Source organism: Pseudophryne corroboree, chromosome 7 (assembly GCF_028390025.1).
Source record: "Pseudophryne corroboree isolate aPseCor3 chromosome 7, aPseCor3.hap2, whole genome shotgun sequence".
NCBI lineage: Eukaryota > Metazoa > Chordata > Amphibia > Anura > Myobatrachidae > Pseudophryne > Pseudophryne corroboree.
This window is the reverse complement of record NC_086450.1, coordinates 81,720,747-81,744,275: the sequence shown is the minus strand read 5'-3', so window position 1 is coordinate 81,744,275 and position 23,529 is coordinate 81,720,747. Positions and strand designations below refer to the sequence as shown.

Here is a 23,529-nt window from a genome sequence, read left to right as displayed (position 1 = left end):
GGCAGCGCTCAGATGTATGGCCCGCATCACTTGTGATTAAGAAAAGTTGTATATAAATAATACACTTTTTTAATCATCATTATTATTATTATTATTATTATTATTATTATTATTATTATTGTATAACCTCATGCCAGTACATGGATTGTTCCAAATCTTATTAATACTCATGAATATTTATACATGCACAGAAGTTGGCTAACTTGGTCTGGATATGGGTCATAGGGTCGACGACACTTAGGTTGACAGTCATTAGGTCGACCACTATTGGTCGACAGTGACTAGGTCGACACAGTCATTAGTTCAACATGAACAAGGTCGACATGGAAATAAGTGAGTTTTTGTTGTTTTGGTGTCGTTTTCTTCGTAAAGTGACAGGGGAACCCCAATTAGTACACCGCAGTGGCGGATCCAGGGGGGGGCACTCGGGCCCGGGCCCCCCCTGTCATTTGTGGCCTCCGTCCGCGGTGTCCCCCCCCCGGCGTTGGCGCTGCACAGGGAGATGACGGGCGCCCGCTGAGATTGTGTTACCAGCGGGCGCCCATCTCCCTGCACAGCGACAGCCAGAGGCAGGAGCTCAGTACTGAGCTCCGGCTTCCGGCGCTGTCACTGTGCGGCGTGCGCTATGGGAGAGACGTCAGTCATGACGTCTCTCTCATAGTGCTGAGGAGAGGACGCCAAGAGGAGGAGGACTGCAGCGGTCTGGAAGCGGGAACGGGGCTTGGTAAGTATGTTCTGTTTTCTCTTCCTTAATGCAGCGGGGGCATCTACTGGGGGCAAACTACGGGGGACATTACTACTGGGGGGCATCAACAAGGGGCATTACTACTGGGGGGGGCATAACTACTGGGGGCATCTACTGGGGGCATTACTACTGGGGGGTCATCTATTGGGGGCATTACTACTGGGGCCATCTACTGGGGGCCATCTACTGGAGGACATTATTACTGGGGGGCATCTACTGGGGGCAAACTACAGGGGGACATTATTACTGGGGGGCATCTACTGGGGACAAACTACTGGGGGACATCATTACTGGGGGTCAACTACAAAGGGGCTAACTACTGGGGGCATACTACAGGAGGGCATTACTACTGGTGGCGTAACTACAGGGGCATTACTACTGGCGGCTTAACTACAGGGGGGCCAGACTACTGGGGGCATAACTTCAGGGGCCAAACTACTAGGGGCATAACTACAGGGGCCAAATACTGGGGGCATTACTACTGGGGGCTAAACTACAATGGAGCAAACTACAGGGGTGCATTACTACTGGGGGCTAAACTACAAGCAGGCAAACTACTGGGGGCATTACCACTCGGAGGCTAAACTAAAGGGGGCAGGGGTAAACTACTGGGGTTATAACTGCAGGGGCATTACCACTGGGGGCATAACCACTAGGGTACTAAATGATTGGGGGCATTACTACAGGCAACATTACTACTGGGGGCAATACGAGCATTACATAAGGGGCACCACTACAATGGGGTTTATATAAGGGGCACTACCAGTACAGTGGACATTGCATAATGAGCGCTACAACTGTGGGCATTGTATAAGAAGCGCCACCTCACATGCACCGAAGCCACACGCAAATGTACTTGCCCCTTTCATGGTGCCCCCCCTATCATTTTCTTCTGGATCCGCCCCTGGTACACCGTGTTCGCTCGCCATGCTTTGGGCAAGGTGCCTCGCTCCGCTACCACTGCGCTCGGCACAGGTTACTATTACCAATCGTAGTCCACGCGGATCGTAAAGTATGAAAAAGTAAAAAAAAAAAGTGAAAAATGCATGTCGACCTTTTCCCATGTCGAACCAGTACATGTCGGCCTAGTGGCCATGTCGACCTAATGCATGTTGAACAATAGTGGTCGACCTAATGACTGTCGACCTAAGTGTGGTCGACCTAATGACCGTATATACCTTTGATCTATGAAAGTAAAAAGATGATTTTTTTTAAGAAGCCATGCATGTAACATGGTCACTAGTTATACTGTCTATTCAGATATCAGTGTAGTTAGTATTTAGTAGGTGACAGCTGAAGATTACATAGGTAACTTCATAGTCAGTTTATTTCCATTTTATTCCAATTCTTTGGAAATATTAGGGACAAATGGATATATGAATTAATTTATCAGCAAGCTGTGCAATACTAGGCCGTGCATATTATAGCGAAAATGTTATCGACAGTTATTGTAAACTAATATAATGGCATGAGAACAACTGTTAAATATCACAAGAAATCTGGGTTACTCTATTCTTCATTATAATAATATACAATATTTATAATTCAAATACTCGCAATAACAAGACACCAAAAAGCATGTTCTTAACGATTATTTTATTCCGTTTCCTTTGTTTCTCTCAAACCAGGACATCAAACAATTCTGAAATGACATTTGTTTTGTAATGATTACTATTTTAGTGTTACCGCAGTTGAGAACCTATAACTGAGCAAATAAGGATCAAGTACGTGTCCCCTTAACCTATCCAAGGGGCTACTTCAGACCTGATCGCTGCTGTGCGTGTTCGTACAGCAGCGATCAGGTCTGAAGTGTGCATGCACCGGCGCTGACGGCTGTCTTAGCCCTGCGATCGCCTCTGCCTGACTGACAGGCAGAGGCGGTCGCTGGGCGGGAAGGGGCCAGCCGACGGCGTTTGGCCGCCATTTAGGGGGCGTGATCCAGGCAACGCAGGTGTGGCCGGATTGTTGAGTGGGGGGGGGCACAGCGGCTGCGTGACGTCACATGCAGCCGATGCGAGCCGGGCAGCAATTAGTAGCTCCCTGCCAGCGCGCAGGAGCTGCGCTGGCTGGGAGCTACTCTTCTAGTACAAAAGCATCGCCGCTGTGCGATGCTTTTGTACTTGTGCAGGGGTGTCGGGTCTGACATGCTGGGTGGACTAGCCCTGTGCTGGGCGTCCCCGTCCCCCCCCTTCCCCGTGTCAGGGAAGCTGATCGTAGATGTGCAAAATTTTGCACATCTACGATCAGGTCTGAAGCACCCCCTAAATGAGACATTTTTGGCAGGGACAGATTAAGAATGGGCATGCTGGGACTACAGCTAGACCCATCATCATGATAGCACGATGATGGCCAGCCACCCAAATGATTGCCCATAAGTCTAAAAAAATATTTCTATTTTCCTTTCAAAATGCTGCAGTTTTTCTATTTTAACTCATGTAGGGGCAGATGTATTAAGCCTGGAGAAGGGATAAAGAAGTGATAAGTGCAAGGTGATAACACACCAGCCAGTCAGCTCCTAACTGTCATTTTTCAAACCGTAATGATTGGCTGATGCGTTATCACCTTGTGCTTATCACAGGTTTATCACTTCTCCAGGCTTAGTACATCTGCCCCTATGGGAGACATTGGAGAGGGGGGGGGGGGGGGATTCAATTGTTTGAAAAGTCGGTTGGGTGTCTGTTTGTCTGTTTTTACCTGTCTATTAGATAGGAAAAAACAGACATCTAACTGACTTTTCAAACAATTGAATATCCCCCATTGGATCTGATAGCAGGACCGCCTTAACAGCAGTGTGGGTACTGGGGCCCCTACCCACCCATTCACAGGAACAAAAATGTAAACAGTCAAAATTACACCTTTATATCCTCCCCGTGCCTCAACTGTGATGCTTTAGGGTTCTGTTTAACAATAAATGCATGCAGTTTTTATAACTTTAGTGAAAGCAGGACAAGCAAGGGGTGATATTCAGCATGCCGGCTGTTGGGATTCTGACACCCGGCATACCGACAACTATTCTCCTTCTTGGGGGTCCACAGCGTGGCGAGCGCAGCGAGCTCGCAAGGGGCTTATTTGCTCTTGCCCCGCTGTCGGTATGCCAGCAGTCGGGATCCCGGCTGCCGGCATACCATTCAACACCCCAAGCAAGCACTATCTTACCTGCAGGCTTTGGCTGTCGGGAGGTGGAAGAAAAAAATCACATCAACCAGCTGGAGAGTTCTCAAAGGCCATGGGAACTGCCAAGGCGGTTGCTACATGATAGGTGGTTGGGCCTGCAGCTGCAAGGTAAGGTTGATGTCTATCTTTCACCTGTCGTGGCTGTAAGCTAAGGGGGTGGGGATTGGGAGTTATTGCCCACGGCTGCAAGCTGGGGGGTCAGGTATTACCACTCGCGACTGCAAGATAAGGGGGAGGGGGTGGTGTTACCGGCCAAAGTTGCCCAGGCCCCTAGGATTGTGGGCCCATTAAGCCCATACACAGAGATCACCCTGGCTGATATGGTAGGGTTTGTATATGCCCACATGGCACTGGCCACACCCACACAGCACTGGACATACCCTCTCCTCTTCTCACAGTGGGCCCTTAATAATATTTTAAAGTCCCAGGCCCATGAGGCCCTTAATCCAGCCTGCACTTTGCAAGCAAGCTTCAAGGTAAACCCACCAACATTTTCAACCTGATATGCAGTTTGACATATCCCAGAATATAGGGTAATACAGATTTCCAATAAATTATATTAACTCGCAGGCAGTTTGACATCTATATTGATTTGCTCTGCACCTCAAAAAAGTGAGTGGCTGTATCTGCATATGAAATGCTACGATACAGTGTTTTCCTGGAAATCACTGTAGCGTAACATTTCATATGCAGATAAAGCCGCAGTCGCACACAGAATATAGGCATGTCGATTATCATTTTAATGAGCATTTTTCTGCAAAAAACTAAGCCTGATGTTAGAAGAACTGCCCGGAACCTGCTGGCTGACTCACGAAAGGCATCTTGCAGTGCGTGGCTTATTGAGGCTAGATGTATGAGGACAGTAGATGGTTTGCTTAAGGAACGTTCACCTCTGAGAGACAGTAGAAGAGGGAAACAAGCCACACGTAGATGTTAAGCCACCGCTACCACTTCTAGGCATGTGCATAACAATTATCAACAGCTACTAAAATAATCTCCATTTGCAACCAATCATTTGATGTGTCTGCGAATTAGTTTATGTAAACCTGGCCTGGCCAACCTGTGGCTCTCCAGCTGCTGTGAAACTACACATCCCAGCATGCTCTGCCACAGTTTTAGCATTCCCTAATGGCAAACTGTGGCAATTCATTGTTATGTGTAGTTTCGCAACAGCTGGAGAGCCACCGGTTGGCCAGGCCTGATGTAAACCTTATTTTATTGCACAGTGCAAATACTTAACAGATTCATAGTAATGTAAGTTACATTATAATAGGGTCAGTCATTTTTTGTGGAAATTCGAGACGTCTCATTGTACCAGAAGGTCAGTATAATGTGGTTGATATTGGATCATATCATATCATATGATAATGTGAAAACGTCCTTATTCAGGCTTTGATCAGATAACATTTGTGTGACTGTGCTCCAAGATAACGCCAAAAAGAAAAAAAATTAAATTTGTGGCATCACTACGAACAAATAGGTAAATTGTTTGTTATAATTCATCATGCCTAAAGACGTTGTATTCATTTTTGGATATGAAGCCATCTTTGTTGTGGTCATTCTTCTGAAATATATCTGTTAAAACCAAACCGTGCACTGAGGATTCTCGCTGTTTCCCATCTTTCCGAAACTCTTCTGTTAAATAATGGCTTATCTGCGTAAAGAAAGAAATTAAACAGAAGTGGAACTGGATTGGCGTATCAAGCCAGAAATGAAAGAACCATGTAAAACTGTTACAATATCAAGATGTATACATGGGTATGGGACCAAAGGTCGACACCAACTGGTCGACTCACGTTTGGTCGACACCTGAAATAGGTCGACGTGGACAAAATGTCGGCATGAACAAGGTCGACGTGGAAGTGGAAGTTTTATATGTTTTTTTGTGTCGTTTTCTTTGTAATGTGAATGTGAATCCCAATTAGTGCACCGTGTCCCCTCGCAGGGTGAGCGGAGTGCCTCGCTCTGCTACCGGCGCAGGTTACCATTCCCAATTGTAGTCCACGTGGATCGTAAAGTATGAAAAAGTTCAAAAAATGGGAAAAAAATAAAAATGAAAAACTCATGTCGACCTATTTCAGGTGTCGACCTAAGGTGTGTCGACCAATTGGTGTCAACTTTATTGGTGTCGACCTGGAGTCCGGATACCATATACATTTACATCAATCTCCTAAAACTTTTTATTGTGTTTTTAAGTTCCAGTTCAATTTTGAGTGATCCTACGGTTCAGAAAGGATTTTAAATGGTTACACTGAATGTATGTATTAACAGATCCAGCCGTGTAACAAGTCATATAGGCGTATGCCTGGGACGTCATTGAGTCAGGGGGGGGCGCCAAGTAGGATGATCACAATGCTCGGTGGTGGGATTGGCTAGAATCTTGCCTACTGTATGTCACCACATTGGTCAGAGATGGTTCTGTATTATTAATGTCTTAACTATTTTATGGTCACATTTTAGTATTGTGATTATTAAGATCATAAGTATTATATTAATTTTCATACCAAATTTATTACTAATTCTAAACAAATATGTATCTAGGAAGCACTTTGCAACTCCTTATTACACATTACACTAATTTATCCAAGTTATCCAATAGTTCCTGGTCCCATGGAAACTTAGAAATATGCCCTTGTCCCTGTGCATCCTGCTTTTACTCTGCACTGGACATTTGCTGTGAAAGACAGGTCTTGTAGTGCCCAACAAATACACTGCTGAGTGAGAGGGCACAGTAAGGCCTCACTTGCATGAATGCTACAGGCTGGCAGATTCTCTGTAAAGGGGCACAAGTTAGCTAAATGGGTGTAAAAAAATAAATCACAGGATGGCAAACGGCGTGTACAAGGACTCACGCAGGCTGGCATAATGTGTTTGAAGGGGGCACATGCGGGCTTAATGCATGTGGAGGGGGCACAAGCTGACATAAGGGTAAGAGGCCAGTATAACATGTATAGGCCATGGGTTGGCATACACTATGTGAAGGGGGCATAGATTGGAATAGGTAAGGGTCACACACTGCTGTGTAATGTGTGGATGTGTAACATATTGCAGTAATTACATGCTGGTCAGTGGTATAGTACGATGCTGTGTAACTATGTTATCGGACTGTAGCTAATAAATGTTGGATCAGTCTGCACTATGCTGTACTGATGCCTATACTACATTATACTGTACACTCCACACCAGACATAGGCAACCAATGGCTGTCCCAGTGTTGTCCATGGCCTGTCCTAGACTATACACTAAGCTACTCACTACAGTGCTGAACTCCCACACAGAGGGGCTTATTCAGGCCGTACTTCCCCCGCTGCCAGACCTAGTAATGTGCAGGTTCCATCTTAAGCGTGTTCGGCCCGGCCAATGCAATGTGATCGCTTTGGCAGCGAACGCCTCGCATTCGTGGGGCAGGTGGGGGAGGCGATGGACTGTTGTGGGGGCAGCGCAGGGAAAACGGGGACGGGTAGGTGTGAAGTCAAATGCAGCCACTCCGATGGGAAAAATGACGACTGACCGTCTGCATACGTAGCCTAGCTGCGGCTGCAGGGGGTCGTCCACAATTGCTGTGACCGCAATGTAAATTGGTGGCCGCCAGTTAGCATGCCGGGGCGGTCTTGCCCTGCAATGGACGGCCCCCAGCATGCTACAGAAGGGATTGCAGATTATGCTTTTTAGCAGAATCTGCAATCCGTGCTGAATAACCCCCAGAGTGTCTTATTAAGGATATTCCATTTGACCATTTAGGGCATAAGTTATACAGATCACAGAAATCTGGAGTAAATTCCAGTCTCTATATGACGCACCCCCTGCTATAAAATTAATTATATCAGAGGGTTCTGCACAATGTAATGTCTTATATCTTTCTTCCTCACAGTAGTAAGTGCATTATTTTAGTTTGAATGGAGTGGTAGGGAACCGTGCTTAGCGGCTTGGCTAGCCATTAGCAAGTTCGTGGCCTGGGCTTCTTCATAAATATAGATAGTACATACTGCAAGTGCATGCATGATAATGTTCCAGATAAATAACAGCAATGCACTGTAGAGAATATACCACAGCAGGACCCACTGGGGATTTCCCCCTGTATCCCTATGGGCCAGTCCGACCCTGCGTGTAACCTTTCCTGTGACCCACAGCAGCAATTGGCTTTAAACTGTCCGGTGTTATCTGCCCAGAGTTAGATAATGAAAGCAAGTGCCTGATTGGTTGATATGGATTTGTGTTAATTATTAACTAAATGCAGAATAAATGAGCAATACTGTCAGAGACTGACACAATAAACACACTGACACCTATCACAGAGCAATTCCAGGTCAATGACATTGTTTTCCTTGTTGTGGGGCCTCAAGGTCACCTCTACACTGATGTACAGTAATACAGGTTGAGTATCCCTTATCCAAAATGCTTGGGACCAGAGGTATTTTGGATATCGGATTTTTCCGTATTTTGGAATAATTGCATACCATAATGAGATATCATGGTGATACGACCTAAATCTAAGCACAGAATGCATTTATGTTACTTACACACCTTATACACACAGCCTGAAGGTAATTTTAGCCAATATTTTTTATAACTTTGTGCATTAAACAAAGTGTGTGTACATTCACACAATTCATTTATGTTTCATATACACCTTATACACACAGCCTGAAGGTCATTAAATACAATATTTTTAATAACTTTGTGTATTAAACAAAGTTTGTTACATTGAGCCATCAGAAAACAAAGGTTTCACTATCTCACCCTCACTCAAAAAAGTCCGTATTTCGGAATATTCCGTATTTCGGAATATTTGGATATGGGATACTCAACCTGTATACATAAATCTGGCAATTTTGCATGCTCAGAATTGCAGTCAAATCATCCGCAGATGCAGCCACACTGGTGCTCAGAAACGAAGATCTCCGCCTGTATTCAGAGATGGTTGCATCCGTGCAGCTCCACCTCCCCTATACCCATCAGCTTGTGAATTTAGCTGTCATCACTGTCAGTGCACATTTTCACCAGCCCTACAGGTGATGCAACAGATCCACCTGAAATCAGACAGAACCCTGCATAAGCTCACCCGTGGACAGCCACCAATTCTGCCTACATGCCTAAAGCAAGGGACAGTTCAAAATGTTTTGATTTATTATTATTTTTTTTTGGGGGGGGGGGGGGGGGGGGTTCATTCAGGGCAAGCTCCCAGAGTGGGGGACATGGGAGCGTGCCATTAGGGGTGTGGGGGTGTGCCATTAGGACACTCCTCCTTCCTGTGAAGCCCCACTCCCTCATCTTTAGCTCCTAAATGTTGGGAGATAAGCACAAGTGGATATGCGGCTGAGATGCGTTTCTTTCTGAAACACCGATAGTTGGCCAAATTCGCTGTTTTACTTTACACCCTGACATTTTTATTTCCCACCATAGCAAAGGGAAGTTTTCTTACACCAGACATCCCAGTCAGTAAGATATTTTTCACAATGTTATGTATAGCCTGTGAAAGGTGAGTATTCCTGGCAAAGTTAAAGAAAAATATCACACTGATTAATTCATACTTTCTAAATAGTACAATAAATAGTCCAGGTGTGCGTGACAGGGAAAGCAGCTTGTTAGCTCAACTGGGGAAGATTGATGTGTCTGAATAAAATTACGTAATGGTGAAGTGCCATGCAATCCGTTATTAAATCATCATTATAATAACACCTTAAAATTTACATTTTGAATAGAACATTTTAAATATAAATAGTGAACATTTAATTACCTCTTCTTTGGAGAGTTGTTTGTCATTGTCCAAATCTATTTGCTGAAATGCTTCAATGCTGCGTGGTCCTCTACTGATTCCATACAGCTCAATATCAAAGATTAAGGTTGCGTTGGGTGGAATTTTGTCTTGTTAAGGAAAAATAGAAAACGTTCCATTAACATAAGTTATTGCAAAAACATAATTTTAGGACATTGCAAGAAAACAAACAATGGTACGAGTTTGTGTAGAATACATAAATAGTGTCCCTTTAAGAAAAACAATAAATAACATTTATAGCAAGTATGCTGTGAAAAAAATAAAACTCAGGAAAAATTACCTATTTTTTTAAAGAGCTGAGTGACTGTATTCAGGGGCGGATTGGGATCGAAAGCCAGCCCGGAAAATTTATGGAAGCAGCCTTAATGGGGGTGCGGTCTGATGAGGGGGGAGGGGTCTATTGAGGATGGCGGGATCCCTCTTCATAGGGCCTGACTGCATGCAAATGCAGCCTTCAGTGCGTCTTTTGCTGCAGACTAGGGGTGGATTGGAAACTAAAAGTGGCCCTGTAAAACTTTATAGAAGTGTCCCGTCATGGGCAGCACAGGAATTATAACATACCATGTAGCCATGGCAGTATCACAGAATGGCAGAGTTGCTGTACTGCAGAGGTGGACTAACAGAATGAATGGGGATAGTGCAGTCTACTGAGTGCGGTGGGCTGCCTGTCGTGGGTTGTGGAGCCACATGATGACACACAAACCAGGCCCCAAAGACATGTGGGCCTACCAGGAATCTTCCTGGTGAGCCCCAGGGGTTAAAGTGTGTGTGTGCGCGTGTGTGTGTGTGGGGGGAGGGGGGGGGGGGAACTAGTTCCACCTCCTTCACGGCCCTGCACAGTAGTTCCAACAGAAAAGCCTGCTCCACCACCCTTGTCAGTAGATGATGTGGGCGGCGCTAGTGTCACCGACGAGCTGCAACTACCTCCCCTTTTCTCAGGTCCTGGCAGCTCCATGGTCCTCTCCTTGCGGCCCGCCCCTCCTACTCACATAAGCTGTGTCTGTAGGACGGCGTTCATCCCCTCCTCAGGTCCCAGTGGCTTCCTTTTCTGGCACAGCGTATGTAATGTCATGCCATCACTGCTGCTGAAGTGAAGAAGAGTCACAAAGAGAAGTAGGCTCTGATCAGGCTGAAGACAAGGTGAGAGGGGGCTGGAGGGACAAAGAGGTGGGGAATCTGCTGGAGGGATACAGGGCATGGAGCTGCTGAAGGGACTCGTGCAGTGAGCTGCTAGTGAGACAGAGACAGATGCATATAAAGGGGAACTGCTGTGGGCATTATGTGTATAAGCACCACTACTGTGGGCATTATGTGTAAGGGACACTTCTACCGTGTGCATTGTGTATAAGGAACACTACTGTGTGTTGTAATGTGAATAAGGAGCACTACTATGTGGTGTAATATGAATCAGGGGCACTATGTGCGGTGTAATGTGAATAAGATTGTTCTACTGTGTGGTGTAATTTGAATTGGGGGTACTACCTGGGGGTACTACTGTGTGATCACACCTATCCTTGTGAGATCACATCCCTTTTTTTCAACCAGGGGGGTGCCTTAACCCTAGCACTGGTCCTGGCTCTGCCTAATGGGAAGGGGGGTAGGTGGTGGGGGAAATGAGTTCCACAACCTCTCCAAGACCACTTTAAGCATTGGTGAGCCCTATGGCCAATCCACCCCTGAGTGTATTCAATAATGTATAACATAATAATAATAAAAATATATATACAGTATTATAATAACAGGAGGTCCCCACTGTGCTGCTTCAATAAATTCATTATCCCCCAGGAATATTGATGATACAGTTTGTCCACTACATCAGGGCTATGCAACAATTGGCTCACTAGATGCTGTCTCACTACAAGTTCCACCAATCCTTTCCATCTAAAGGTTCTTAACACTACAGTCCTTATTATTATAGTAGTCACAATATATTCCTGCTAATAAATGACAAACTGAGGGAATATATAAAAATTTTATTTATATTGCCGGTATGAAGGCAAACAGGAGTCGACAGTCACAACATTTGTCAGGACAATAAGGTGAGGATAGAGTAATCTAATGTTAGGCTCTGCGGCTCCGTGGGCCTAATTCATGTTTGTACGCTATGGCCGATGTGAGCGATTATTGGCAGACTGCAATCACACTGCGCATGCGTCAAGGTGCTGCTGCAAACTCCACTTGCAGTGAGGATTTCATGGAAAAGTGAGGGACAGGAAGTCACCGTTTGGAGGTGTTAACAGGAAGTGGTTTAAAAAACTGAGGCATGTCATGGCTATATTCGGGGCGTGTATCTGCCATCAGCTGAGAGCTCCTACATACACAAACATGGCACCTGCGTTGCTACTGCCAGGTCCAGTCTGCGTAGGCATAGGTCAACCCTTAGACCCGATGTTCCTTGTTTATAGGCTGCAAATGTGTACGCAATTGTGAATGAGTTGCGATAGCTACAGTGGACGTCGACTTTAATTTCTCGGTGGCAGCTTCACTTGCTAATATCAGCAGTTGCAAAACCAAGAAAATCGCCCTTGCTAAAACATGTATGTACAAACATCAATTAGGTCCTGTATACGTTAGTACATAAATCCCATTATATTTGAACGTAATGTCCCCTTAAGGGCATGTAATTAGGATATTTGCACACGTCATTTGCACTAGGTTCCCCAGAGGGTACCACAACTTTGCAGGGCAGGCTGACACAAAAAGTAACGTCTCTGCAAATCTATCTTTAATGATGCTTTACCCTATCTGCATGAGTGGTGTGCGAAACGCAACAATAGGTACAATTATTGTGGTGTCATACGGAGCAGCAGCAGATACGTGGGTGTTATTTGACACGCCTGCCATTCAGAAGCACAACTACAATATCAAAGGCTATAAATAGATTTTACTGTCATACTAGTCAGAGAGTCAGTATTGCGTCAACACATATGCCAGCTGTTTTCATACTGCGTCGGAGCATTAAGTAGAGCAGTTTCAGATTGCAGACCGTGAGACAAGGGGCAGAGACAAACATACAGTACATAGGGCAGAGGGAATGAGGACATGGCTTACAGATCACAGTAACCAGACATTGACGGAGCCAGAGACTTACATTCACATGCATTTCCATTACAAGGTTAGCCAGCCAGCTGTCCCAGCATGCAGTGCTACGTTTGAGAGTAGGATAAAGGTGTGTACTGTAGAGGAAGAACAGGCTTATATTCAAGCATGCCAAAAACTGATACACAAAATACCACATGCTAAAGTTACAACAGGCTATCCTATGAAGAGGTGTTACAATGTTATGCCTTCATGCTTGCTAATATCACCTGTCTCTACAGGGGGGTGTACTGTATATTCAGCTAACGTCTGTGCTATGGGATGTGCGGTCTCCGGCTGGATGATTGAACTTGGGTAACCCCTAACATGTCTAGAATGGGCACATCTGCCTCTGGAAGGCCAGCACCACCTGAGCACACGATACATACAGTATCATCAGCACAAAAACTAACTCACCATGAAAAAATTGTGCAATGAGAATTTTTTGTTTTCAGTTCTCATTGTATTCTCTTGTATTTTCCATGATTCATCATGACCCCATGAGAAAATTATCACTTTCAAAAAACTGGCCACCGAAAAAGTGATAATTTTCCCCCCAACACTCCCCCTGTGCCCTGTCAGCATGTTACAGCCGTGGCACACTAAACAGCCAGCGGTGGCCCAATGCCCCCCCCCCCCCCCCCAGCAGTACCCCATCCGCGCTATTATTGTGCTGACAGGGGCTGGCCGGCTGGCCGGCTGGCGGCGACCCCCGCACCCCCTTCCCCCACCCGCGGCATGTATCTGCTGGCCAGGGCTGGTCGCCTAGTCCTGCAGTGGCGGCCCACCGCACCCTCCCTCCTCCTCTGCTGCACAAGCTGCCGTGCTGAGATTCGGAAGCTGTTCGCCATCTCAGGATAGCAAACAGTTTCACGTTCAAACTAGTTTGATGAATGTCACAATTTCTACATCTCCTGGGTAGTGTAGAAATTGTGACATTTAAAGGATGATGGCTAGAGCCCCAGATTTGAAAACTGCTGTTCAAGAATCACAATTTAAAAGGTGGCACAAACATCATCAATACTGTTAATAATGAATAAGTGAGAAAAATAAATAGACATTTAGGAGTCTATTTACTAAGCTTTGAAGAGAGATAAAGTGGACGGAGATAAAGTACCAGCCGGTGACTGGGAGGTGGCTAGACGTGCAGGCAAAAATGGTTAATTTAATGGGCGTGTTATGGGAGTGTCATGGGCACGTCAATGCAAGTGGATGTTTTCACAGACTTAAAGCTGCAGGCATCGGAAGCCATGTCAGACAGATATACTACCAAAGGGCTGGTATGAGTTTCGATGGTAAGGAGATGGTAAGACCGATAAAGACGCACCAATCGGTATTACTGGCGAATCTCAGTCCCTGCACATTCGCCACATAGATCTCCGCATAATGGGGGTCATTCCGACCCGTTCGCACGCTGCGGTTCATCGCAGCGGTGCAAACGGGTCGGAACTGGGCATGTGCGGCGGCCGCACTGCGCAGGCGCGTCGTTGCCAGGTGACAGGCATTGCCGGGCAGCGATGCCGTGTACGTAGAAAGCGGTCGCAGCAGCGATCGCAAGAAGATTGACAGGAGGAAGGCGTTCCGGGGCGTCAACTCACCATTTTCCGGGTGTGGGGATCTGAACGCAGACGTGTCCAGGCGTTTGGAGGTCGGATGTCTGACGTCAATTGCGGAACCTTCATCGCTGGATCCATTGCACAGGATAAGTAGCTGCAGGGCTGGTCTTGTTTTACACAAAACTTTTTTAGCATAGCAGTGCTGCACAAGCGATCGCAGCCCTGCTATGCTAAAATACACTCCCCCATAGGCGGTGTCTAGTTGATCGCACGAGCAGCAAAAAGTTGCTACGTGCGATCAACTCGGAATGAGGGCCAGCTGCCAATATCAGCTAAAATGCATAATAGCCCTCATTTAGAGGGCTTTGCATTTCGTAAGGTGCATTTTCATTCTGTACATAAGCACTAAAGATGTGTCCACATACATATTTCTTTGTGTGGCACTGACTTGTGGAACAACGGGGCGTAAGCTCAGTACAGTAAGCACATATTCATGTAATTGCAACATAATTAGACATCAGTGGAGGCCACTCACCAGTAAGAATAGTGGGAAGTCTCTATACACTGATTGGTGAAAGGCTGGAACTGTGCACCAATCAGAATTCAGGATGCTCCACAGATGTGGCTTTTGATTTTTACACAATTAGAGATTAGGCAGGTGACTCTGTGTTATGTCACCTGAGATGTGGGTCTGATTTTTTTATTATTGCAGAGACTGTGTTTCGCCGCCCTCACGGCGTGATCTCACCCTGGATGTGCGGTTTTTGTGTATACAGCCCTATGGGGCTGCAAACAAAAATCTTTGAGTCCGGCGGTACTGTTTGTATGCCATCTTCTCGCTGGTAATTGAGTCGGCCCCTATGACTATAACTGGTCGACCCTTATAATTGGCACTGCTGTAGGCATTTAGGCTGAGATCCTCACTATGGCCCTGAGTTGCGCCCAGTAGTAGCACCACCTAAAATGAATTAATGATGGAAAATGCTGCCTGTTTCACAAAAGGTAATCTCAACACCGGTATATATGTGATTAGATTTACCATAGCCTTTATCCCCATAGGCCAACGAAGGAGGAATGACCACTTTCCGTTTCTCTCCAGGGCACATGTCCATTAGTGCTACATCCAGCCCCTTGATCACTTGTCCAACACCGAGAACAAACCACTTGGGATGACCATTGCTTTCCGATCGACTGCAGGAGAAAAACCCATCAATGTAGTCAAAGCAGAGTCGTAATACTATGTGGCTACAAATAAGAACTAGAATAGAAGAACCATCATAGAAAGTATAACATAACATACACTCCAGTGATCAGATCTGTGTACTGGTGCCGTTTTCTTGGTCTGTTCTGGGGGAGGGGGTGTAGATGTACTATGCCTGAGAGATTGATAAAGTGGAGAGAGTTAAAGTATTAGCCAATCAGCTTCTAACTGCTATGTTACAGGCTGGGTTTGAAAAATGACAGGGGCTGTTTGGTTGGTACTTTAACTCTCTCCTCTTTATCACTATCCAAGGCTTAATACATCTGCCCCTTAGAGCCCTTACTCTGGATCAGAAATTGCTACTCAAAACATTTTCCCCTGCTATGGGGACTGCAGTGTGGAATTCATTTATTGAACTGTTATAAGCTAATCTTACGGAGATTTCAGTAAAAACACTGGTTTAGAATTATTATGTATATTACATATGTATATTTAGTATGTATGTATATTCGGCATCTGAAGTCTCTGGTGATTCTTCTGGAAATGCACGAGTTGTCGGGTTATAGTGCCTAACAACAGTACAGCCGCAATCAGCGGTCTCTGAAGATTTCTGTTACATTCTGCCAGGGCCGTTACTAGGTGTGTGCCAGTGATGCCTGGCACACAGCGTAGAAGCACTGTGGGCGCAGGACCACTGGCAACACCCGCCCCCATTTTGCTTGCGCCATCCCCGCAACACCGTAATTCCACCCCCGCAACGCCTGCCGCTGTCATCCCTTTATTGACTGTAGAGATAAACACTGCTCTTCGTATCTGGTCAGAATATCGACATGTTCTGAATGTCGTCCCACAGAATGTGAACATATAATTTTAGTGCTACATTTAGGGGGTAATTCTGAGTTGATCGCAGCAGCAAATTTGTTAGCAACTGGGCAAAACCATGTGCACTGCAGGGGAGGCAGATATAACATTTGCAGAGAGAGTTAGATTTGGGTGGGTTATGTTGTTTCTGTGCAGGGTAAATACTGGCTGCTTTATTTTTACACTGCAATTTAGATTTCAGTTTGAACACACCCCACCCAAATCTAACTCTCTCTGCACATGTTATATCTGCCTCTCCTGCAGTGCACATGGTTTTGCCCAACTGCTAACAAAATTGATGCTGCGATCAACTCAGAATTAGGCCCTTAGTGTTAGGTAGGGAGGCCAATCCCGGGATCGTCGGGATCCCAGGATTTAGGGCCAAAAATGTCCGGGATCCAATCCCGGGGCTTGACGGATCAGCGTTGAGCGTCCACAGGACGCTCAGACACTGGCCGGCTTCCTCCTTCCGGCTCCCCCGACGCAGCGTGAGGTCACGCTGCGCCGTCAGCCGCTGCTGGGGGAGAGAATGTGGAGTTTCCCACCAGCGGTATACAGTTAGTTATGTGTGGCGGGAGGGCGGGGCTGGGTGGGGCGGTCACATAGTAAAAAGCCAATTCCGGGTAAGGTTAGACTAAAAATTGTGAAAAATGCAATGTAGTCATTTTGGGGTAAATTTACTAAAGTGCGGGTTTTTAGAAGTGGAAATGTTACCCATAGCAACCAATCATATTCTAGCTAAATGATAAGTAGAATATGATTGGTTGCTATGGGAAACATCTCCACTTCTAAAAAATCTGCACTAAATATACCCATTTGACTGTTGACATGCACTATATCGACATAATGAACATGATGACACACCATTTTTGTATGTCGACGTGTTCCATGTCGACATACCATAGCACACCCCTGCTCTTTACTTACGCTCTGGAATATACTGTAAATCCCATGCAATATGTACAAGTTGAACTAGAACATGTAAGACACTACTAAGGAAAAACTGATGGGAGGTGAAAAACAGACAGTGTACTAGGCTGATTTCAATAATAAAGTACACTCTATTAAAATGTGTCTTATACCATGGTGCAAGATTTCACGGCCTGTGGTACGGGGACACAGCCAGAACTTCAAAGGCCCCATATCAACATCTTGAAGGGCCCCTGTCCCAATGCTTCTAGGGAGACACCCTCCGCAGCAGCTGTTATGCCCCACAGTAGTGCCCTAGTTCATATTCTGAATCATAGTAGTGTCCTAGTTTATTTTATGAACCATATTAGTGTCTTAGTTAATGTTAAGCCCCAAATATAGTGCCTTAGTTCACTTTATGTCACATTGTAGGGCTGCCATTACACATTATGCCACACAGCACCCCCAATTCACATTATGACATATAGGGGGGGTTATTCAGAGATGAACACAGCCAGATCTGCGTTCATCTCCGCACATGCTAATGGCCGCCCAGCATGTGTGAGTCCGCCTCCCGATGTGTCCGCAATCTAATTGCGATCGCATTGGATCTAAGGCTGATACCTGGCAGCGCAGCCTGGCTGTGCTGTCAGCTGCCATTTTTTTTTGCCGATTTCAGCAAACTGCGAAGCGAGCTGCATTAGCGGCAGGGTCTCAATGACCCTCATAGTGTCCCAAGTTCATATTATGCCACACTATAGTGCCTCCACTTCATTATAATGCCTGCTAGTTAATTTTATACATTACAATGAGCAGGTCCAGGGACATACCAAGATATGCTGCAGGCCCCAAGGGAAAACTTTGCCCGAGCCCCTATGTACCACCCAGTGGTGAAAGATTTATATAACACATATAACTGTGACAAAGAAGGTGGTCCCTCAGTAGCTGTACTCCCTTCACCCATGGTAACTACGCCCTTGCTATGGCACATGTACCACTTATAACGGAATCAGTATGATTTGCCGAAGGACCGGATGCCGGCTGTCAGTATACTGACAGTGGTATCTCATCCATCAGAATACAAAGAGCCCCCCAGTATTTTTTATTATTATTATTATTATTACATTTTAAGCCCCCTAACCCTCACCATTACCCTACCCTAACCCTCCCTTGTAGGTGCCTTACCCTAACCCTCCCTGCCCGCCCGGTACCTAACCCTAACCTTTCCATTCCTGAACTCTAACCCCCCTTCTGATGGCTAAACCTAACCCCCCCTCCTGCCGTGGCGGGACGCGAAGGAACGGGATTCCGTGCATTGGTATGTAGACACTGGGATCCTGAGTCCTGTCTGGATGTCGGTGCCGGTGTTCCAGCTGCGGATGGGATTCCACAACGGTATTTCGAATGCCGGAATCCCGTCCATCGGTATCCTCACTGCATCCCCTTATAAAATAATGAAAGGTGCTATTTGTTGATCATTTAGGGTCTGATCACTCAGTCATTTCTGTGATAGCTGCAGATGACTCGCTACCTGCGACAATCCCATACCACACCCATAAGAAGGACCATCTCCATATGCCGACACAGCCACCTCCCTCTTATCTCCCAGTGACCGCCTAATGCACTTTCAAGATATTTCTGAGACTGTGCGTCTCATTACAACTGAGTCTCTGTGAGCGCAGACGCTGGGAGCATGCGCAGTAGACAAAAATCGTTCCAAAAGCAACATTGCGTCTGACACTGAATCAGGCCCTTTGTGTTTTTTATTGAACCAATTAATGAACAAAATGGATTGCAAGCCTATTTTTAGCAAGTTCATGATGTACATTGATTCTGCAGATGCAGCATCTTGAAGGTGGCTCTGCTGTGACAGGGGCACAGCATTCCACATTAGCTTTAATGTTGCTTTCACTAAGCGTGAACGATCGCGTCAGGAGGTGCTATCACCACACTGCCTACAACACTTGCTTATGCACACAAGAAGCACCTATATATTTGCAATCCCCTCTGGAATTTTTTAACTGATTTTTCAGTGTAATTCTTATACCCTGGCTACAGTTTTTGCCTACGAGATGTATTCACACATTATATTCAGTGATTGCATATACAGGTCCTGATTCTAAGTCGGACACACTCCCACTTTTCCGTACCGCCGTGGCAGACTCCTTACTACTTCACGCTAATGCAGAATCCACAACCGACCTCACTGGTTACTGGACTTCCTTCGCCCATGCTGGAACTTGACTGGGATTTAAAAAATGTCTACACACAAAAATATCCCCGAAACCTGATAGCTCACAGAACTGCTGCCAAGCAAGCTTTATTATTACAGAGATCAGGGGTAAATGCAGGATTTATAGAGGTATTTTTCCCCAAATGTTTGATTTTAGAATGAGTGTGGCCAGCCGAAGGAGGGTATAATCACATACCTTCCAACATGTAATCGGTACAGGGGGCGGGGCCATGGCTGAAGTAGGCAGGGCCATGGGTAAAGAGGGCGTATCCACGGGTACAGGGGACGTGAGACGTGTCAGCGGTGACTCGTCTATGGGACTGGCGGCTATTCCCAGGGGCTGGGGGCTGCCAGGGAAGGGAGGAAGGAGCTGCCTGACACTGAGCAGTGCTGCAGGAGTCTATGACCGTGTCCCCGCAGCGCTGCGATACATACAGTACCTGGATACTCCAAAAACCGGTACAATCCATACACCCCAGTTTAAGCCGGTACAGACCTTAAAAAAACTGTACGGCTAAAACGGTACAGTTGGAGGGTATGAAATCAGCACTTAATAAGATATAGTCGGCCTCATGCAGATTTTAATAGGAGCTTCCTAAGCACACATTCCCCCACCTCACGCCTGTTTCTTCTTGCTGGCAGCTGCTCTCTGGTCCAGTGTGCTGATTGAGTACTCAGAGCCACACATACAGCAGACTTGGAAATAGAAGCTGCTGCCTCTGGGCACGTGCTGCAGCTCCTTTCTGACCCTTATTCTGTATGTTGTTGCTACAGCTCTAGTAATATAGTATTATATACTGCAGCTACAGTATGGTGGTTATGATTTTGACAGGGGAGGGGTTTTCAGATAACTGGAAAACCCCCAACCCCCCTGGGTTTGCCTATGGTGTTAAGATGTGGGTGGATTACTTATCAGAATCTACAACATGGGGATTGTAGGTACTGATTGGTCATCCCCATAACTGTCATTGTAATGGGTTGAACTTAATAGTATTGCCAGTTCTATATTTCCAGAGGCAGTATAATGAGCATGGGAGTACAATTTAGCAATTATGTGGTAATATACCTTTAAGTTGTATTACTGACAGATCTCCCACATCAGAAGAAAGTGATGAGGCATCATGGAGACTTGTCTAGCTCTAGTGTCTACACATGGCCTATCTATAAAGGGTGCAGGGTGTACAGTGTCCAGGGGACCCCACACCACACCCCTGCACCCACTCACAATGCTTACGTATATACGCTTCCAGAGATCTGCCTCCCCCACGGCACGCTGCTGCCCACTAGCAAATAATACTTTAAACTGCCTCCTATTTATAAATGAAACGCAGACGTTTTAGCTGGAGACCTTTCTGGAGGCTATAGGGATGAACACGTTAGCAGCTTACGGTTAGGAGGACTGTTCTGTTAGCAGAAGGGCTGGACGGCTAGACAGAATTTAGCAAGTAACTAACACTTCTGCATTTTATTTATAGATAGAGGCAGTCTTTATGAGTCTTATTTTATTTTATGGTGTCAGGGGACTTTCTGGATAAAGCCTTTCTTTTGAGCACTTGTTACTTGGAACGGAAGTTGATTATATTATGCGTGACGTGCGTGTGGATTGTGTAGTGCAACAGGTTTCCTACCATGGTCCAAAAGCTGTGCATGTACTGGATGTTAATTGGACTTTGCCTAAAAGGGGGACAGGGCTGGTGTGAAAAGATGCCCTTATTGAAATAACACTGTGTAATATGTTGGAAGTTTAAAAAAAAAAAATAATACATGGTAATCATCTACTGCGCACAGCAGTGGGTGGGGTGGTGTTAGGTTTGGGCTGGGGGGGGGGGGGGGTAGGGGTAAGCTGCGAGGAGGGGGAGTTATGTTCAGGCTGTGGGGATAGGGGGTCAGGTTTAGGCCAGGCCTGGTTATAGACCTCGTTGCGCCCAGGGCGAAAGTTTCCTTTGGCGACCCCCCAGCAAAACAGAGTTGGTTCGCGCCAAGGGCGCGCGTCCAGAAATAGGGGCGTAGCTTCATAGGGAAGGGGCGTGGTCACAGTTATCCCCCTGTAGTTGTGCCCCCTGTAGCTGTGCCCACAGTAGATGTGCCTTCTGTAGCTGTGCCCCCTGTAGATTTGCCCTATGCATTTGTGCCCCCTGTAGCTGTGCCCCCAGCAGTTGTGCCCTCAGTAGCGCCACTTACAAACACAAAAAAAAACCCCACACAATACTTACCAGCCAATCTCCTGCTTCCTGACCGCTGCTGCGCTGCCCTCCGTCGCTGGCAGCCCACTCCTCTCTATGGGAGAGACGTCATGAGATCTCTCCCATAGCGCCGCACAGACACTAGAGGTCAATTATGACCTCTAGTGTCTGTCAGTGGCGCTGGCTGCAGCAGGCACCTACACAGCCCATGGCGCCTGCTGCAGCCGGGGAGCGGGGAGCAGGATGCGGGTGTGCGGCGGGCGCCTGTGGGGTGACTGCGCCCGCAGGCCGCAGCGCCCCAGGCTCCCACCCTGCTTGCCCATGCCTAGAACTGCTCCTGGTTTAGGCACCCCCTGGGAGGTTAGGGTTAGGCTGCAGGGAAGGGGGGGGGGGGGAGGTTAGGTTTAGTCTGTGGGGTGTTTGGGTTTATGCACCACCGGGGAGGGTTAGGCTGCATTAGGTTTAGGCTGAGGGGTGAGTAAGGGGGGCATTGTAGAAAGGTAAGTATATTTATCTTGCTCCTGTCGGTATTCTCACCATTGGGAAGACCCAACCCTGTACATACTGTTACATTATGTCATATTAATTGTTGTTTTTTTCATGATGTACTGTAGGTTCCATTTAAGCTCTGTGCTCTATACATGTGTGTCAGTAACTGTAATCTCCCCAATGTACAGCACTTTGGAAAGCTGCAGCCAATTAGTAAATAGTACAAGACAGTAAAAACTTAAAGCACAAAAACTACAATAATTATCTTAAAACCAATTTAAACAAAGCAATAAATGGATCTTGTGTCATGACATGAATATTTATCTGGACATCTTTAACCCTTTTGGCACTTACCTGCAATAAAATTTGGAGAGATCCTTGGCTAGGTACCCATCGTAATGTGCATTTACCAGATCGCCTCTTTTGCTCTTCTGCGTGCAGACACTGGGGACGTGTAATACTTCTATTTTAACTTTGTCTCCTTCGCCTTCTGCGCTTTCACACTGAACATGAAGAGTGAGGAGGCTAAAGGCCTGCAGTAAGAATAGAAACTTGGGGTAGGAAGGCATTGTTACCTTCTCTTTCTCTGCCAGAAACAGAAGACAGTCAGACCCTTGATCTTTTCTCTACTGTTACTATACACGTGGCACTCTGCAGAAAAAATACACACTCCCAAATAGTTCTGTCTAAAGTTGCAAGTCTGAAAGCTGGCTCAGCTTGAATCACTGTAATATGTAAAATGCCATTTGATTGGCCCTCCGAATAATGTAGCTCAGCCTCTCATCCAATGTATTCCTTGTGTTCCTGGAAGAAAAAGTGCAAGTTCCAGAACTGCCGGGTATGGCTTTAACCACTATCAAGTTACTGACCTGAGGCATCTGCCATTATTCCCAGGAGGAATGCAGCATCATTAACCCCTCTCCTTCCAAACTGATTTAAAGGCACAGCTGTGTTATTAAATGAATGCATCATACTTTGTTTTATTGGTGACATAGTTGTAGCTGTGTGAATTAGGATGAGCGGGCTGGTTATCTAAAACACTGCACAGCTGTCTCCCAGGAGGAAATGTTCATTTTGGGATATTGCAGCTCCTAACGTTTAACCACTCAAACACCTGCATCTTCTGTTATGCAGCGGCCGATCTATAATGGTATCCGTTTGGATGGTGGACCATGTTAAGGTCGACAGTCATTAGGTCGACCACTATTGGTTGACATGGACACATGGTTGACACACGAAAAGGTCGACATGGCTTTTAAAAATAATAATAGATTTTAACATTTTTCATACTTTACCATTCACGTGGACTACGATTGGGAATAGT

The 23,529-nt window shown here is 46.1% G+C and overlaps 1 protein-coding gene across 1 annotated transcript; it reads right to left on the bottom strand.

Annotated features, from left to right (window-relative positions):
• Window positions 1-2,322: 2,322 nt before the first annotated feature.
• Window positions 2,323-23,005, bottom strand: FKBP7 (FKBP prolyl isomerase 7). Its single transcript, XM_063933380.1, has 4 exons — window positions 22,560-23,005; window positions 15,369-15,520; window positions 9,657-9,784; window positions 2,323-5,573 (listed from the first exon to the last, which is right to left on the bottom strand). Exons 1-4 carry the CDS (start codon window positions 22,772-22,774, stop codon window positions 5,412-5,414), a joined length of 657 nt encoding a protein of 218 aa, XP_063789450.1. The 5' UTR covers window positions 22,775-23,005; the 3' UTR covers window positions 2,323-5,411.
• Window positions 23,006-23,529: the final 524 nt, after the last annotated feature.

Coding starts and splice junctions, on each gene's coding strand:
- FKBP7 (XM_063933380.1), bottom strand. CDS start 22,774: ATGCCTTCCTACCCCAAGTTTCTATTCTTACTGCAGGCCTTTAGCCTC. Junction 9,785..15,368: donor CTATGGGGATAAAGGCTATG/GTAAATCTAATC, acceptor TTCCTTAACAAG/ACAAAATTCCACCCAACGCA. Junction 5,574..9,656: donor AACAACTCTCCAAAGAAGAG/GTAATTAAATGT, acceptor TTCTTTACGCAG/ATAAGCCATTATTTAACAGA.